Genomic DNA, 20,504 nt, shown 5'->3' with positions numbered 1-20,504 from the left:
AAACATAAAGGCTGTGTAAACACAGGCTAAAGATACAAAATAAACCTACATAAAGCTGAGTTAAACAACAGGATAAGCTACACTGTCCAGCTGACATTAGGCAATATATGCCTCCAAACACAAACTTAAACAGCTAAATCTCTCAGCTTAGACATGTCACGGGGACCTGGGTAGCTCAGTGAGTAAAGACACTGACTACCACCCCTGGAGTTGCGACTTCCAATCCAGGGTGTGCTGACTGACTCCAGAAAGGTCTCCTAAGCAATCAAATTGGCCCAGTTGCTAGGGAGGGTAGAGTAACATGGGGTAACCTCCTCATGGTCACTATAATGTGGTTCGCTCTCGGTGGGGTGCGTGGTGAGTTGTGCATGGATGCCACGGAGAATGGCGTGAAGCCTCCACAGTCTCCGCGGTAACACGCTCAACAATGCACGTGTTGACGGTCTCAGACATGGAGGCAACTGAGATTCGTCCTCCACCACCCGGATTGAGGCGAGTCACTACACCACCACGAGGACTTAAGAGTCCATTGGGAATTGGCCTTTCCAAATTGGGGAAAAAAAAAAAAAGAAAAAAAAAAGACATGTCACACATCCTTGAGCAACAGTACATGATTTTCTAACACCGTCTGACCCCAAACAGGCCGACCACCCCCATTCCATGACCCTTGACCTCTTAGGATTAGGGTCTGGGTTCTTTCAGCATGTGTGCACTTGCCATTCAGCAGATGATTTTCATTTAAAGCAATTTACAGTACACTAATTACAGGAACAGACCCCTGGAGTAACATGGTTTAGAGGTTAATTGTGCGGCTCAAGGGCGCAGTAGTAATTGCAAAGAATTGTCACCTAAGTAGCCTTATATTTTCTTAATGAGACTGAACCTGCAGCTTTTTTAGCTAACAGCCCAGATCCTTAACCTCCGAGCTACTAGTCTCAGCATAAAACAACACAGGCTGCACCAAATGCTGGTTTAAATCACCATTTCCAATCTGACTGACGGGCAAACAAATGTTTTTTTAATCAGTCTAACTGAATACAAAGTTGTGTTAAAAGGTACCAGGTTGATACAATGAACACTTCAAGGAAGAACTAATCACTGTTTTTGTCAAAGTTTGCAAATTTAGTGGCATAAAACCTTTAAAAAATACTAAAAGTTTTGTTTAAAGGAATATTCCGGGTTCAATACAAGTTAAGCTTAATCGTCAACATTTGTGGCATAATGTTGATTACCACAAAAATTAATTTCGAAAGTTGGCCAACCAAAAGGATACAATATAATCAGATCAGTGGCATAAAATGACACTCAAAAAACCAATTCATTACCTTTACTAAATTTTATTTAAGAAAGTTTTTACAAGCGATTTAATTAAGTTACTTTTAATTAATTCAGTTTCATTAAACCAACATAATTTAGTTGGATTAGGTTAAATAAATGCAATATAGCTGGTTTAACTAAACTTTATTAGATTAATCTAACAATGTTTTTATGTTGGTCCAACTTAATTTTATAAATTTACTAAGGTTTATTTAATTGATTGTCTTATGTTGGTCCAAATTAATGTATTTTTTTTTAATCATTTGTATATGTCAGGTTAGCAACTGTAGGACTGTCTGTTTGATAGCAACTGCTTAAAAAGCTAAGCAACATTCAAATCAAACATCTCTTGAAAGTGCAAGTCCATCCTAAACCAAAGCACGAGCAACAGTCTTCACCACAATGGTAACCCTCAAACTCCAGCCAAACAAACACTACTTTTAAAAAACTATAAAACAGTAAACATGAACAAAACTCATCCTATTCTTTTCTTGCTCAAAAATGCATAAAATAACACTTAGTGTCAACATTTGTTCACACCATCCGGTCCCCTGCAAAGCATGCTGGGAAATGGAAATCCCCTGGCCAGTTTCATCAATGCTACAAAATAATATTCATGTAGACCATACTCAAATGGATTAAGTAAACTTTAATTTTACAAATTGAATTGAATTTAACATAATGAATTTAAGTTAAGACAAAATGTTCTAGAATTGTGTTGCTTTAGTTAAATTTAATTAAGTGAACAACCTGCAACCTTTTTTAGTGTAGAGAAGGTCAGTTAGAGACCATCTGTTGAATTGCTCAATAAGGAATGAGCAAGAAGGGAAATTCCTCATGGATAGGGTTCAGGGGATCCATTAAAATAGCCTGTTCCTTCCAAGATATAAATGTGAGGGACTGTGGACTGGGACACCAGTGTGACAGAGCTGAACAATAATCTCATTTTCCGTCCGGTTCTTCTTAAGATCATTGAAAAGGTCAGAACAGACGCAATAAGAGACTGCATTCACCACTGCTTTCCTGTAAACATTATAATTCACATTTCCTTAAAAATAACTATCTTTGGTTACACTTCTTAAAAGGTGAAGTGTAATTTTTGCAACGATAAAGAAGTGTTAGGGAAGTGTTCGGGAAACCTGTTTGAAAAGTCATTACTTTAGCAACTCTGTTTGGTCCCACTAGAAGCATGGAAATGACACATTTCACTTTTAAAGACAAAATCTGTGTTTGATTCAAAGTCTTTTCATCATCAATGAGAAAGGCCAAGCACTCAGGATGGACTTAAAATAAAAAGACTAACATATTTTTTTCCTTGACATTTGCCTTTGGCTTGCTCACTCGCTCATTCAGGCATGCTTTTTGCTAAAGCTGATTTGAAGCAAAATGTACCAGTGAAAAGCGCACATTTAAAGCTGACTAAATTTTTATTGCTGCACAACGTCTTTTGTTGGTTTTTAAACCCCGAGCTGAAGGTAGGACAGGCCATACCACTTTACAAACCCATTCAAATAGGCCTGTGTTTCTTGTTATCATGTTGAAAAGGACATACAGTATAATGGAAAACAGGGATGTTCTTGTTCTTTCGAAATAAATGAGTTTGATGTACTATGTAGACATATGCTAGTGTTCACAATGCAAATCCCCTTTTACTGAAACTATGCTGCAATAAAGTTATCGAATTCATGGTTATGTCCATATATGACTGCCTATGCCTATACTGTATACCAATGGCTATTCAGTATTTAGCAACTTGGCCTACCCTGATGAACAACAGTGTGAATTATGCTGATATGCAGCAGTTAGGCAGTTTCTGTACATACTGAAGTCTTAAATGTGCAGCTGCAAAACATTATAAGCGTGAGAGAGAAGGTGTGAAATGGTCATGTGTAACTAAATTACAACTATATGTATTTTGGTGAAAGAAACCTTGACTAAAATGGGTCACAAGTTTGATGAAACCAGTCATGTTGTTCCAAGCCCTTAGGAATATCTCTCTCCTGTGGGACACAACAGGAGATGTTAGGCTGAATGTTAGTCCCTTTTTAATCCTTTTTTTTATTTTTTCCCCATATAATGAAAGTGAATGGTAACTAAAACATTTTGCCTAACATCTTTTGAGTTGAACAGATGAAAGAAAGCCATATGAGTTTGCAAAAACATGAAGGTATGTGATGACAACTATTCCTTTAAGAGTGGTGGTTTCCCTTTAATAAGTCAATGCTTTCCAGTTTAAAGTTGACAAAATTAGAGGACGACCGATATATCGGATTTACTGATTTATCTGGGCCGATAGTTACATTTTTTTAACTATCGGAAAAAATAAACAGATAGTTACCGATAGTTATTTTTGGTTTTGTTTTTACGTGGACGGCGCTGGAGGGTTCTACAGTCTAATGAAGCCCTTTAGAGGTTAAATAAAAAACAATCAGTGACTCCGTGTGGAGTTTGTTTTGCAAGGTGACTAGGCTATTTATAGAGACGGATGCTTCAAAAGTGGGTTTAAAACATTGACAGAGAAAAGCCAAGGTATGTATACAATACAAGTTATTATTATTGTAATGGTACAATAAATCAGCCATTTAAGGCAACAAAACGTTGGTTTGATAATTAACTTATTTACAACTAATCGCTGCACTGGATAGTTGCATTGCCGACAAAGGGAGAGGACGCTATCATTAGCTGTCTGAATGGGTAGAAGTCAAGGATGGAAACTGCTTACCTTTCCTCTTAATATGCTGTTTTGAATACTAAAAAAAAAAAAAAATCACTTATGAATTTATGTAGATCCGTTGAATTTTTCTTTTTTTTTTTTTTTCGGGTTTAAAGGTGCCCAGTCTGTTCCAGTCAGGTTTTTCACATGAGCGCTCCAAAAAGTTTTTGCTTCTAAGTGAATTTCTAAGTTAATTATCAGTTACAAATCAATCATTAATGCCAACCTTATATGAATATGCTGCCTGAGTTTTTGCTTTTGCTCGGTCATTCGCTTGCTTCAGAAGATCAAGCGCCAGCAAATTACATTGCATGAATGCATGTGAACAGGAACAGTTTTATAGTTTTATGTTTTTTAGATTTTTGACTATAAAGTTTCCCAAACTTTTCTCTGTTCTGACAAATTTAACTTCTGTCCATTCAAACTCATTTTATGACATAGTTATGTACAAAACAAACAAACAAACAAACAAACAAACAAACAAAAGAGCATGGTAAAATATATATGTCTGAAAAATTAATTTGATATTCATGAGTGGGCACATTGTTATATAAAACAATGCTATTTTAAAATGACTATTTCTATCCCTTTTTCGCTCTCCTTTCATGTACATCATTCATATATTTAATATGACAATAAAATATAAATATTGTCATATTTGGCTTTGTAAGGCAGTGTTTTACATTACTGCTTAACAACAAACACATTTGACCTGTGATATTTTAATTAATACATTCATTCATTTCAGATGACAAAGGCTTTGAACAAGGTACCAGAGTGGGAGAAATATATAAAGTATTACCACTGAAAGTGATATTTACTAAAGTTCACGATTTTACATTGAGTGGAAAATTTTCATTCATATTATACATTTTAAAAACTATCAGCTGATTAATTGTCTATCAGCCTGTTTTCCCACCTTAGTTATCAGTATCGGCAAAACCCACTATCGGTCAACCTCTAGACAAAATGCACAGAAAATTAACAGATGAAATCCTGAAAGAGGGGACCTTGCTGATAGATTAGTTATGATGTTTTTTGAAAATAAGGTCATAATATTTATACAGGTAATAAAGACAAATAATAAGATTATATTTGGAATATTATTGTGGCAGCGGAGGCGTGGTCAAGCATCTCTCCAGAGAGAGAGAAAGCGGTAAGGGCGCTTACACCTGAGCTAAATTATGTCTAACACCTGTCTCTAATTCCAGTAAGCACGGGGAGAGCGGCATAAATAGAGCCACACCGCAAGTAGAAAAGAAAGAGAGAGCCTGGGCACCACAGAGCCGAACAGGAAGCAAGAGTTTTGTGATGATGAGAGTTTTATTTTGGTGAAGTGGTGTGTGATTAAAGTTCAACTTAGTGAATATTACAAAGAGAAAAATAAATCCTTACCTGAACCAGGAAAGCTGCTTCTCGCCTCCTCTTTACAATTATACATGTATATTATGAATAATCTAGTTTTTTTACAGTATATATAACATAGCTCCCAGCATACTTTGGATGGAACTTGATGCAGAGAGTAAACATTTTGAAATTAAATGTTATTTTATGAATTTAAGAATTCAAGATAAGAAAAGGGGGATACTTAATAGTGCTTAATGTTGTTTACATTTAAAAATAACTTTATTCCTTTATGTTGAAATTACGAGAACAAATGGTGTTTTCTGACAAAGAATTAATGAGCTAAACAAAACAAAAATATATAGAGGAAAAAACATGTTGATGTAACTTAATTGATTCATGTAGAACTGATGTACATGATTAAATTATGTAAATTCAAAGCATTTTTTTCAGTGTAATATTAATAAATTTCAAGGTTGAGCTGTTTCAAAAGTTGATATGTATAATTTTTTGATTTTTAAATTCTTACTCGTTTCTCAGCTCAATATGCAGAGTCAACTATAAGCATGCTATTTGTAGGTTAATTTCACCTAAAAGTGTAACACTGAGAAGCTATTAAAACATTACTCTCTTTGTCTGAGCGGCCCATCAAGCCCGACACAGCAACACTGGCTTGACCAATGTGTGAGTTTGGAGCAGGACTATATGTTTGTACAATCAATGGAAGACGAGGGCAGTATTTATTTTATAAACAGTGATTATTTTTGAAATTCCATTTGGTGACGATAGTGGCACAGAAATGACACACTTCAGCTTTAAGGTCATATTTGTTTACGCTTTTGTGAACTCAAAGACTATGAGATCTATCAGTCAGAAAGGCAGTGACTGCTTGTATGGTAGCACAGAGCTTTGAAGAGGTACACAGGGGTCAGAGCAGAGTTTAACCTGAGACACTGGTGGAGGGGTTGAGCACAAGCGGACTGGTGGAAAGTGTGGTCAGGACGGTAGCGGCCATCACCTCCTTATCAGCATGACCAGAAGGTCTCCTGTTCAAAGAGAGAAAGAGAAATGAGGTTTCACAAGTCACTCACATCTTAAGACCTGGATCAACTAAAACCAATTACATCAACCAGACACAGATGTTTAGCAAATTCTGACATAGCGCTGGGTGATATAGTTCAAATCTTGATATGTTCAGCCATTTGCTGATATTCGATATATAGTATATCTCAATATGAAATTACTTAAAAAGCCGATTACTTTTCAGTAAGTGCAACCATCATTTCAACTAAACTGCTTTTGTTGCCAAATAGATTCAAACTGTTCAATGCAAGAACATTCTGGATTAATCAAGGCATGTTTTTCACTAAATGAACAAGGTAGAATTATATTTATTTTATTATTTTATACATAGTAAAAAAAGAAAACTGCAATATTTACCTACATGTTAGTTAAACATTTCAATCCATGATAAATGCCACAAAGAGACTTCTATGAACATTTTGAGTGATGACGCAAATAAATAGTTTTTTTAATCAAGTTTTGAATCAAATCACTCACTACGTTTACATGGACACCAGAAAGCAGCTTATTGCGAAAAGCAGATTATTACAAGAAAGCAACGTTCCCATTTGCATGCACTGTACCAGCAGTGTAGTCTTTACTCCCGTATACATGCAGCTCAGTCAGTAAACAGCTTTCTCCACAGCATCGTAATTTCCCCGCGATGCTTGTGTAAATAACAGACATGGTATCCGAGGAAGACTTCACTATTTTATTCTCTGTTGCGTCGCTTTATTTCCAGATATTCCAGAGTTGTTGCTGTGTTTGTTTCCTTAACTTTCTATCATGACCTGCAGAGGAATTGCGCTGCAATAGTGGGGTTTCCCTCTTACATAAAACTCTGGGATTCCCCCAGTGTACTTGAGCGCATAGTGAACATGAGGGACTGTCGATATTTTACATTATTGTGTATGGGTATAGTTTATAGTGTATGTGCTTTTCACACTGTAGTCCAAGAAATGTTGAATTCTTTCCACTGTGTTGAGGCTTTGGGGCTTCATCCTATGACATTTGTTATCCAGACTGTTCACACACATGTGCACTCTTCAAAAACCTGTTAGATTGCCGCTTATGTGTTTACATGACCACATTAAGCCGCGTTCCCCAGGAGAAACCTAGGTGTGTAAAAACGCTTTCTCTTAATCCCTTAAATGCATAAGGAAATCAGCGTTCTCATTTACATTAAGTTTCAGAATGCCGCTTTCTGCAAAAACCCTTGAATAAACCGTTTTCTTAAGTGCATGTAAACGTGGTCACTGAAATTGACAGTTTAAACTGATTCACAGAAATAAATCGAACTTACCAACTCAAGCCATTTTTGCTTTTTACATTTTTGCATTTTTGCAAGTTTAAAGGTATAGTTGATTCAAAATGAAAAATCTGTCATCATTAACTCACCCTCATCTTGTTCCAAACATTCTGATCTTAAAAGGAGACTGACAGCCTCAGTCCCAATTCAATTCTATTGTATGGAAAAAAGAGCAGTTTAAGAATTCTTAAAAATGTTTCCATTTGTGTTCCACAGAAGTCATATGGGTTTGGAACAACATGTAAATTGTAAGGGTATGTAAATGATGACAGAATTTATTTTTTTGGGTGAACTAATTTAAAGACTAGGGTTGTAAAAATGCATCTTACAAAGAAATTCTGATGCATCGATTACAGAATTTAAGAATCAATTATCATGACTATATTAATACCCAATGTGATACAGATCCAGACTCAGATTACATGAGCCTTCTTTCAATAGACCCTGAGCACGCAAGACTGAAGGGAAAAAAGCGCACTTTAAAAGAAAGTTAATGCAGCCGAGTTCACTACCTGCCTCCCTACAGGTAAATAGGATAAGCGGGTAAATGGATGGTTGGATGGAAGCTGCCGAGTTCGGCTTTCTGTGTCATTATTCATAACTGTTTGTGTCCATTTGAACAAAGTTAATTGTCAATGCTTTCTTCTCCAATTACAATATATTATGTTTATATCGCTTTAAATCTCCGTACTATGTGTTCTTTCTCCATAAAATAGATTACCATCGAATGAACACAGCCTTAGTAAATGTGAAATCACTCACTCGTTCACTTACTCTCTTTATAGCGAATACCACATGGTGCACTATATGGGAAATAAGGAGCAATATTAGACTGTTCTGAAGAGAACTAACCATTTAAAAGCTAAATGCTGGTTGATCAAAGTTCCCTCTGATTAATAGCAGCCATGAAATGATAGAACTCTAGAATTTTTGTGAACATTTTTTGGAAAGTGACGACGCCTCTCACACTGAACATGAATAGGGAATTGTAGGTACAATATCCATTGTAAAACCAACTTTATATGCTACTAACTGATTGTATTTAATACTATGACCCTGCTTGATTTAAACATGGGTCTTATCTGTCAGCACATGACATATTTCATTTGTAATTATTGGTGCAACAAATGTGTTACATGATATGCCAATCTATAACACTTATTCCTCTGTTTACATATCGTCTGTTTGTGTGTCTTTGCATCAAGTCATTATGTTGCATTATGTTTTCCTTTATTCGTATCAGATCTACAATGCATGCAACATTAGCATTATTTTTCTGTTTATATATGCAGCCACACCTAAGCCAAACCTCCTTGGTCCTAAATATTGTCTCTAGTGCTCATGTCTGGTGCATGTCTGTGCTGTCTAAATTAAGAACGTTTAGTAAAAACTTTAAATCTTATTTCTGCATATTTTTTTCTTTACATCTTTTTTCTGCATACGGCTCAGCCCTGTATCCCTCTCGTTCTCTCTCGGCCTTGCAGGCTAAAGCCCACAGTAAACACTCGGCTCGGCTGAACACATCACAAGTAATGGAAAATTCCACCGCAGTAATAAACATTAACTGAGCACTAACACTAGGTCTCTGGAGTATGCCCACACTGCACAGCTAGATTATCAACTGTATTTATTCAGTGTGTGTGTGTGTGTGTGTGTGTGTGTGAGCGAGTTTATGTTTGTAAATCAACACCAGGGTTTAGTGTGTAGTGAATAAAAAGCTCTGTTAACCATTTAGTGACCTGCACACAGGTGATATTGATGTATTTTAGAACAATGATCTGTATATTTCTACAGTAAATATGTATGCAAATTAAGCTTGTTTAAATATAAATGATGAACTAAGCCAAATGCATCAGAGATGTGTTAATTCGACAAACACAACAATATTAAAAGCACTTTTTCAGATTTTGTATGTTTATCTCTTGTCATTCCCGAAAGTCTTTCCATCTATCAACTTTTCAACATGAATCAGCCCTGATATATTTTCCTTAAAAATCCATACTACCTCTCTCTAAATCGATCTCCATCTTTTCACTTTACCTATTTCTTACCTTATTAACAGCTCTCTGGCATCTGGTTCTGTGCCCTCTGCCCTGAAATTGCCATTTGCTAAACCCCCCCTCAAGAAGCCTGGCCTGGATGCGTCAATCTTACAAAACTTAAGACCCATTTCAAATCTCCCGTTTGATCCCAAAATATTGGATAGAGTTGTTGCCACCCAGCTACAAGCTCACTTGCTCACCACTAATCTCTACGAACCCCTAGAGTCAGGTTTTTGTCCCTATCATAGCATGGAGACGGCACTTCTTAAGGATGTTAGTGACTCTTCTCTTCAGCAAACACTGGAGAACTTATTATTCATCTGCTCTTGGATCTCACCTCAGCCTTTGATACTGTCTGCCACAGCATTTTGCTCTCTCGCCTCGCCACAGTAGGTATTTCGGGCACAGCACTTCACTTGTTCAGATCGTATCTGAAGATTTCTATGCAGAACCCAAATCATCTACTGCTCCTGTCTCACGTGGTGTTCCACAGGGTTCAGTTCTGGGTCCACTCATTTTTATCTTTTACATGCTCACTCTGGGGCAAATCCTGAGACAACATGGCCTTGGCTTTCACAGCAATGCTGATGACAGTCAAATTTATATCAGTTAACGCTACTCATCAGCTTCTCTGCCTCCATCTCTGTCTGCACGCATTCAAGATCTCAGACACTGGTTGGACTCCAACTTTCTAAATCCTTAGGGGTGATCTTTGACCCCTCACTAACATTTGAACAGCATGTTAATCATGTCACAAAAGCATGATTTCTTCAACTGTGCAATATTTCCTGTCTTTGGCCATTGTTGAGTAGAAAATATGGTAAAACTGTTTTTTGCATTCATAACCACCAGACTGGTTATAATTTCTTGCAATTGTTTTTTGTGCTTTTGTATTATTCTTTACTTTGTGTTTCTGCTTTGTTATTAGATTACTCTGTAAAAGTGACCTTAAGTATTGAGAAAGGCATGTATAAATACAAATTATTATTATTATTTTTATAAAAGTAGTCCATACAACTTGTGTGGTACACAATGTCACATTTAAACCGACTAGGAAATCAGGCCTTCATTTTTGGTACTTTCAAGTGCCTTGCAGGCATAGATTTTACTGTTTTAGCCCTGTCCCAGACCCAGACAAAAACTATGAAAATTCAATATAAAAAATAAAAATTATTACATGTTTAAAACTATGACAATCTAAACAAAGAGTGAAATGAGAATAAACCATTTCAATATTTATTCTGTGAAAATTATTTTGATAATTGTTTTCAAAAATTACAACTGTCCCACAGTTGTGGCATCATTTCCACCACACCAACCTATTTTTCCCCTAATAAATATTTGACAAAAGTTAGTGTACTTGTTAACCTAGTCAACAAAATGTCAGTGAATTTAAATATGAGATATTTAAAGAAAACAGAAAATCAAGATAAATATCACTTGTGAGGAGAATATTTTTATTGGGCGTCATTACCAAACAAGCTGTAATTTTGCCAAATTATGCAAAAAGTGTAAACATATTAAAAAAATGTATTTCCATCACTGTCATTTCCACCACAAAATTCTTTTTAACACAATACAGAATTTGAGATGTGCTGGAAATGACACTGTAGTGAGAATCTTCATGACTTTCAGAAAAACATAAATCCCCTGTGAAGTCATGTACAAACACTCTTGGACATTGTTAGTAGACCAAAATAGACCAAATTTTATCTTCAAGTTTGCATGACCAATTCCCAATGCTGTCTAATTCATAATGATGGCACAGTGACTCCAATAAGAGTGGCGGAGAATGAATTTTGCCTCCGCTTCTGAGACAGTCAGCCCACGCATCTTATCACGTGGCTTGCTGAGTGCATTACCGTGGAGATTTGGCGGAGACTCACGCTATTCATCACGGTGCCCTCACACAACACACCATGCACCCCACCAAGAGCTAGAACCACCTTAGAGTGACCACGAGGAAGGTAACCCATGTGACTCTACCCAACCGGGCCAATTGGTTGCTTTGGAAGCCTGGCTGGCATCACTCAGCAAACCCTGGATTCAAACTTGCGACTCCAGGGGTAGAAGTAGCGTCTTTGCTAGCTGAGCTACCTAGGCCCGTGAAAAATGTTTTAACGAGATTTTTGTTTAAGAAACACCCATAAATTGTTCTCCAGAAATCTTCCTATCCACTGCAGCTTTAAAATCTTGTTCATACATATATAAAACATGTAAGTGTGAGGACAATGACCCTCATCACAGAACCGCTGCTCTAGAAAAAAATATTACTATTAATATCACGCTCAGGTCTCAAGAGGTTAAAGTCAAATATCTATTTCAACATTCGTAATTATGTAATTTTTGACCCATGCTTGAGTATCATGGGTTATACAGAAGTTCTGGTAATGAGATTCTTCCCTCATTCCGACTCTCTAAACACAGCAGCACTGATCTAAGAACAGAAAAAGACACAATACAAGGCTGTGTCTCTGTGTTATATAATCAAAAAAATCTCACTCACACTCCCTCATAATTTCATGAAATATGCTTTCTCTCTCTGCCGACACACACACACACAAACTCCGCCCACCCCCTGCCTGCTTTGGCAACCCAACCAGAGCAAACTGGTTTGGAGTCACTCTGAAAGCCAAGCCCAGAGACTTGGCGGGGTTGTCAAACTTTTTTCCTTTATGTGGGTCAACTTATCTCGGCAAAAAGAGAAATAACAAAAAGAAAGCAAGCACTGGATTAGAAGCAGACAGACTGAGGAGCATTAATAAAATATGAAGCAAATGCCTCAGTTTTTGAGAGAGGAGAAAAAGAGCAAGGGAGACAGATCAAGTTGAAAACCGTACTGTGAAAATCTGACATGTCCACCTTAATGAGTTTTAGAAACAAGAAAGGAGAGGAGAAAATGAAAAAGGGCAAAGAAAATTAGAAACATTATAGATAAAAGGTATATGAAACTGTGTGTTGCATGCACATCTGTATTTTTATTCCATATAAAATTAATAATGAAGGAGATCCCTGCATAACCCACCTCCACACTTAGTACATTTAGATGCACAAATCGAGCCAAAATGGGTTTTTGTATAGTCAAGCAACTATTTGTCAAATTACACATGACACAAGCGTAACTGAATATTTCAACGAAGGACGTCGTCATGCCCTGTGATGGACCGGCCACCTGTCCAGGGTGTTTCACTGCCTGCAGCCCGAGACACAACCACGAGGACTTAAAAGCACATTGGGAATAGGGCATTCCAAATTGGGAGAAAAAGGGGAAAAAGAAGAAGATGGATGTATGGACGTCGTCACTTCTGTCTTTCCAAGCATGCGCACAATTACGAATCTCATTATCTAGGTCTGTTAGCCTGATTTCACCAAAAACTGACTAAAGCGTTTACATGACATTTTAAAAAGACTAACGTGGCATGCAAATGTACTGAGTATGTGTGTTTGTGCTGTAACTGTACTTTTACTGTGCTTTTTTCCCTCCATCTGTGTTCGCTACTTCCCTGTCCTGATTTTATTTTTATCCATCAATGTGATTGGCTTCAGAGTGTCTCGTGACTCCCGTCAAATCAAAAATGCATAGAAAACTTGAACGTCAGTCAGCATCAACTGCTATAAATCATCATGGATGTGGAGGATACCTCAAGCAGAAGTTCAACACCTGGACATCCATGACCACACCTGAAAGGGCTTTTCGCAACGAAGAAGGCCAATTACTTGATTGTGTCGTGAGTTTAGCTTGCTCAAACCAGTCGAGACATCAGCATTAATTCTACCTCTATCTACCTTATCTGTATCTATAACATAGCCTGTAAATTAGCAATCTATCACTGAGATTATTGGGCTGCTGTGAGAGATTTCTGCAATGTCAGCAATAGAGCTGGGCAATGGAACAATCTCGATATTTATTGGGGGGAAAAATCCTCGATATTGATTATCAACTTGAGTAATTTTCTACATTTAGCCTATGTTCTAGGGCTACTGCTACGTCATCTAGACCAGGGGTGCTCATTACATCAATCCAGATAGCAAGACAAACACCTGGTTGATCTAAATAAAATCTACAAGATTGACTTTTTTTCTCCTCGCTTCTGTAGCCGCCCGCTGTATTACTGAAAGGCAGCTTATGAATGTGCACTTTACATGCGTGTGCGCTCTAAGAGTGACTTTTTTTTTTGTTGCATTCTTTGCATTGTTTTGACCATAATGTTTTATGCGCAACAATAACTCGCTCTGTCGCCATTAAAGGCAATGCAGACCCTATAAATAAACTGATTTTATTGGGATTGTTTCATACATCACGATTTAAAATGGTAATCAGTGTATTGAAAATAACTTTTTATCTCTTTATCTTTGTAATCATGTGTCTGTGTTATTTTTTTGGAATCAGATACATGTAGTGTTTATCACAGATAAGTGATGTATTTAAAAGCTGTCAGTCAAAAATAAAATTGTTGGAGGATACCTATATTTTTCACTCTTTCCGCAACAACATGGGCCGCCAGCTTGATTGTTTTGGGTTGAATGGATCATGACTACTTTACATGACAACAAATACGTCATCATTTTCCGATATTTCCATTGTCCCTGTCTACACTACAACAAAAAGACAATGTTTGGGAGAACGTTTTCGAAAAGCTCAGTTTTCGCTGGACAAAAATGCTGTCTCAGTGTGGATAGAAGACCAAAATGTAGAGAAAAAGATGAATTTTCAAACTAAAATGTATTAGTGTGGACATAGCTTTTATGTATGCTCCACACACAAACACACACGTTTACTGTACCTAGCAATCTAAATGAGGACATATCATAGACTTCTATTGTTTTTATATAAAGCTTATCATAATTACTGTAGACCATTTATTAAAAACAACTTACATTTTTAGAATTTAAAAAACACAATTTACTACAACATTACTTTTGCATCTTTTTTTTTTTTGACCTTTGAGGACATCCCAGTAGGGAGGTTTTGTCAGATTTAGCTTACTTCAGGGGACAATTTTATCTCTAAAGCACAGATAAGTACATTCATACACATGTTTACTTAGATATCTAAATAGGGACAAACTGTAGACTTTTATTGTTTTTATATAAGCTAATTATACTGCAGACTAACCCAAATCCTGATGCTACCCCTAAAAGAAAGCATAAAAAAACCTTATTTACTACAAAGCCCCTTCAAGGACAGGGAGGGAATTTATTTTCTGAAATAGTTTGCACTCCCTCACAATACATTTTGCATTCCCTTGCAATAAATTTACCATGGTTTTACTAATGACTGTTTTACTACAAATACTGTACCATGGTTAAACTACGTTTATTGTAGCAAAATAATGGTTAATTTTTGTTAGGGTAAACCATGTTTTTTACTATAGTAACCCTACTTGAACTATGGTATTTGTAGTTAAACCATAGTAACCACAAAATTTACCATGTTTTTAATAACGTAACCATTTTTACCCATGATATTCATGTTAAACCATAGTAATAATACAGGAAAACCAAAATTATGGTAATAAAATTCATAATCATCCTGTCAAAAAAACACAAAAAATAGTAAATGTAGCCAGGTGGTTTGTAAAAGCATGGTTAATTTTGTGGTTACTATGGTTTAGCTACAAATACCATAGTTCAACTATGGTTACTGTAGTAAAACCATAGTTCATTTTTTTTTGTGAGGGAACACAAAACTTTTTGTGAGGGAATGCAAACTATTTCAGAAAATAAATTCCATCTCTGTCCTCTGAAGGGGCTCCATGTTTTACCTTTGAAAATGTGCCCAAAATGGAGTTTTTGTCTGATTTAGCTAACATTTAGAAGCAATTTTGTCTCAAAGTTTAGCAAAGTAAACACACACACATATTCAAAATAATTCGAGAATAAGAAGAGGGAGAGGATATCACAGTCCCACTGTTAAAACCAGCACCAAATATGTTCGGGATGTTTTTTTCTGAATGTTTCCCTCCCACTCTGTTTCTCAAACACTCACACACCGCCTGATTTCCTGACATGGAGCCTTCCCGCTTCTCCACACTTTTCCCGAAAAAGCTCTTTATCACATTCAGCTGTATGATTCATCCTTGAACATATTCACACACACACACTTTATCAAGGCAAGAGGTGTGCATAGAGAATCACTGAATGTATGGTTTGTGTGTGTGAGTGAGTGGGATAAATAGGATTTCTGGAATCTAGATTTGAGTACTGAAGTAAAATTTGAGCTTGTGTGTAATTATACCAGTAACTATTATGAATTAACCCCCATCCTCCAATCGCAACTGTCAACAGCATCTACAGGCCTGTCTTACACCGTGTCAAGTAAGTGGCATGATGCAGCACAACAAAAGAAAACGAAGCCGTCTACACTTGTAATAGCATTGATCTAGTTTGTCAACTGTAGTGTATACATAGTGTAACACAGTGTCCTAAACAGATGCAATGGAAGAAAGCGACACACAATAAAATGTATGGAAGATATAATCAGAGTTTTTGCCCAACCGGCAAAATTGTGAAAGGAATTCCGTTGTGACAAAACTAGATAGCTCTTATGGTATTCAGCACAAGTGGAACGCGCCAAAATTAGAGTGTTAAGAAAGTCGTCTACACTGTAATTGATAAATATGGGAAAATTCTAGTTTTGTCGTGGTGCAGTGTAACATATATACTGAACACCACAGAGATGACCATCAACTCTAACCTCAGCTAGACATGCTCTCCACTGCCTACAGGGCTCGTTTGTACCCACGTCTGAAATAAATGTACATATTCCCCCAATCTGAACCCCACGACTCAAAGGAAATAAAGAAATTATTATGTTTAAAGAGCATCTCCATTTGGGTTTTTCTCTTGGTTAGCTCTAGGTTATATTATCTGAGAAGAAACAGCTGTGGTTTGTATTGTGTTACAGTATGTCTAAGTCTAATTGTTACATCGCTGTGATGACAGTTCTGTGGTGGCTTGTTAGAAACAGATTTTGTTTTTTGTGAGATACAGTCTGGGAACTCAACTGAACTTCTTTGTTCGGATCCAGCTTGTTTGTTGTTCAGACATTTAAACTAAAATACTTTCTTGTATCCCAGATTAATCCGCAGAGACCATTTGTAAGTTTATTCATAAGTAAGCCATTCGTAGGCTGAAAATGTGAAAACTGCATCCGGCGGTATAAAAATTAGGGGTAAGCATTTTGTAGACAAGTACTCTAACTTACAAAAAACTGAGTGCACATCCCTAATAAAAATTGCTCTGTTTGTTTGAGTGACCCGACCAGCCAGACTCAGCAACATTGATTCATGGCGTGAGTTTGAGGTGTAGTTGTTAGGTAGAGGTAGACCGATATATCGGTTTTACCATTTAATGGTTAAGTATCGGTTATCATAAAAAAATCTATGTCGATAGTTGCCAAGTCTTCGTCATTTCAAAAATAAGAGTCCCTAGTGTGTGTCCGGCTTGTTTATAGTTAAAAGTCCTGCATTAATGCACCCAATGTTTATTTTTTTCTGGTTAGTATTGGGATTTTGATTGCCTCTGGGAATCAAACTGCCTCTGGGATTTTATTAATTTTGTAATAATTTTTGTAAACTCTTGCTGCCTCTGTATATGCCCATCTTAGTAAGGCAAGTCTAAGAAAATATTTTTACATTCTATAAATAATTATTTTAAACTATCTGCCGATTAATCGGTTATCAGCCCTATCCACCACTTTAGTTATCAGAAAAATCCACTATCGGTCGACCTCTAGTAGAGAGTGTTCAGGAAACCTGTTTAAAAACAATATTTATTCTTCCATTTGGTGGTGCAGAAATGACAAACTTCAACTTTAATACTAAGTAAACATGCAACAAAGTTGTGTTGACATTTCCAGTAGATAAAAATGCATGCAAGAAACTACCAGGCAGACTCTTAGCAGCCCAGCTTATCAATGACTCACTCAGGTTTGGATGAACCAGCAATATGTGGACCTCATGGGTTTGGAAAAAATTAATTTTTCAATAGAAATTATATTGCACTACGTATTTCAATACAAATTACATTATCAGCATAACAAATTTGAGTGAAAAGTTTAACTGAAAATCACATTTCAGAATGTCTTAGTATTTGGCATGGTCCCTTTTGCTTTATTGACAGCATGCACTTGAGCTGGCATGGACTCCACAAGTTTGTGCAAAACCTGATGATCCATGTTATCCACCATGATTTGAGAATTAATGTTAACACTGTCAACGTAACAAATGTGTTTATTTGATTAGTAACCTATAAATTAGTGCCCGACTATGAAACTTTCACCGATATATCGGTATCGGCGTATATTTATATGCTTTTTTTCAGAATATATAATGCAGAAAACAATGCTTCAGAATTGGTGTCATAGCGTAGTTTGTCCAGCAGAGCACGCTCCGACTCCATTGTTTACAGAGCTGAACTGACGGTGGCTCTGCAGACAGGACGGAGTTCAGCGGTGTCATCACGGAGAGTTGTTAACTAGTCTGTTAAATACATACTGGAAACTTAATAAACAATAACCCCATCATTTTCCATTTTCAATATTACTAATATAATGTTAACCCTGTCCCTGACAACCATGTCACTCATGTCTGTTTGCTGTTAGCCAGCTATAGTTTGTCAGTGCAGTAAGTATTGTAGCATATTGAAAGGTAAACATCAGAGCATCTTTTTGCAGCTCAACAGACAACTGTGCGGTGGTGGATGGTGTCTGTTGAGTGTTGATTTCATGCTATGTTATTACCTAGTTGGTGAGACACGATGCTGGAAAGTAAAATAAACAACGTCCGTCTTTTACTCTCCATGACACCGAGCTCATAGCTAACTAGCTATTCATGTAGCTACTTTCATTGTTGTCAGCTGAGTGGAAGCTAATGTGTAAACATGTATTCACCTAACTGTTTTGTTCAGGATCCACAGTTTGGTACCCCCTTCAACCGAACAATTCCAGTCGTTGCATTTATAAAATGTAATATTTAAAAGTCTGGTTTTCCACCGTTGAAAGTTTCCCCTGAACTTGTATTGCAGAATACAGTGTAACACTGCTGCCGCTGTTTTTCTCTTGACTCGGCAGTATTAATATAGTCAGCATTTGACTGATACTAAACAGAAATACTGATGTTTATTTAGCTATTTATTTTATTTTTATTTATTCTTTATTTTAATGGTCAGCATTTGACTGATACTGAACAGTACTGATGTTTATTTAGCTATTTATTTTATTTTTATTTAAACGGTCAACATTTGACTGATACTAAACTGTACTGATATTTATTTAGCTATTTATTTTATATTTATTTATTCTTTATTTTAATGGTCAGCATTTGACTGATACTAAACAGTACTGATGTTTATTTAGCTATTTATTTTATTTTTATTTATTCTCTATTTTACTGGTCAGCATTTGACATACTAAACATACAGTACTGATGTTTATTTAGCTATTTATTTTATTTTTATTTATTCTTTATTTTCTCAGTGTTCATTTCTAGAATTTGTTGACAATGTATAATAATAATAATGTCAAATATTCTTTGATTAAAATATTTAAGAAAGCAGCCTTCTGAGTACCTTTGCATAGTCATATCGGTGCAAAATCTGTGAAAAACCCACATAGAAAAGGTCTGTTTTCATTCCAGCTCAAAAATTAAATATATCGGCCAACATATTGGTAATCGGTGAATTTTCCCCTTTCTAAAATCGGTAACGGTCTCAAAAATCCCATATCGGTCGGGCTCTACTATAAATAGAGCAGAATCCTATTTCTTTGCATTCAATTTTTGTATTTCTTTGTTTTAAATGTATAAAAATCCTAAAATTCCACTGTTTGTCTCTGAATATGTAATGTTTGCTTGTGTGAGTATGCAGGACATGGCAGGCAGCAGGAAGCACAGCTATTACTCCCACACCTCCATGTTTTAATCTCTGCCTGTTGGCCTGCTCTGTCTGTGTGTGTGTGTGTGTGTGTGTGTGTGTGTGTGTGTGTGTGTGTCTCCTCCCCTCTAACCCAGGCCTGGCTGCACATGTTAGCTGATAGAGGCTCAAGTAAACAGAACCGGCCCTGCCTCATAGCGCTCCAAAGAGCAGCTCCATTACTGAAAAACACCCGCTATTGGCTGGAATAAAGCCAGCACCTCACTGAGAGAGAAAGAGAGAGACTTAACCCATCTCTCTACACTATACACTGTGCCATCATCTAGATCAGGGCTATTTAACTTCACTAACAAGTGGGCCTAACAGAACATTCTTTGAGGTTTGCGGGCTAAGCCAGAATATTTGGTCAAATAAGTCTACAAGTCTGAGATAATAGTTCTATGATATAATATTTTAACATTTCACAGCATACAGTACATAAAACGTGTTTATAGCTTTCATTTTTTGTTGTTGTGAGAATCTCTTCACCTATCAGGAAAGTCAGACAAATTACAGTTAATCAAGTAATCAAAAACATGTTATAAACAAGTTTTAAGGCAGTGAGACCACATATGAACTACTCACTAGGTGTATACATATACAAAATGACACTGTCTGGTATTTACTATCTCAACATACTTTGGTTCTGCAATTCTAAGACAATGACACAGGCTGGAATTAGTAATGGAACAGCGTGCACCTGTTTAGATGGCATTCATGTGAGAAAAATATAACATATATTTATATATTCACATATAAAAGTTGAACCAAACATTGTCAACACAAGCAAGGCTACTCCACTGCA

The 20,504-nt window shown here is 36.5% G+C and overlaps 1 protein-coding gene across 6 annotated transcripts in view; it reads right to left on the bottom strand.

The window, feature by feature from the left end:
- Nucleotides 1–20,504, bottom strand: part of LOC127419954 (zinc finger protein 704-like) — a 102,896-nt gene that overhangs the window by 29,366 nt on the left and 53,026 nt on the right. For all 6 annotated transcript variants that reach the window (XR_007893755.1, XR_007893757.1, XR_007893756.1 and 3 more), the window contains exon 3: nucleotides 6,320–6,420. Coding sequence is in view for 3 of the 6 variants with exons in the window: in XM_051661811.1 (XP_051517771.1) it covers nucleotides 6,320–6,420 (101 nt within the window). In the remaining 3 variants the exon portion in view is untranslated. The remainder of the gene's footprint in view (nucleotides 1–6,319; nucleotides 6,421–20,504) is intronic.

Source organism: Myxocyprinus asiaticus, chromosome 29, assembly GCF_019703515.2.
Source record: "Myxocyprinus asiaticus isolate MX2 ecotype Aquarium Trade chromosome 29, UBuf_Myxa_2, whole genome shotgun sequence".
NCBI lineage: Eukaryota > Metazoa > Chordata > Actinopteri > Cypriniformes > Catostomidae > Myxocyprinus > Myxocyprinus asiaticus.
The sequence above is the reverse complement of the archived record's forward strand: the minus strand, read 5'-3'. Positions and strand labels throughout refer to the sequence as shown.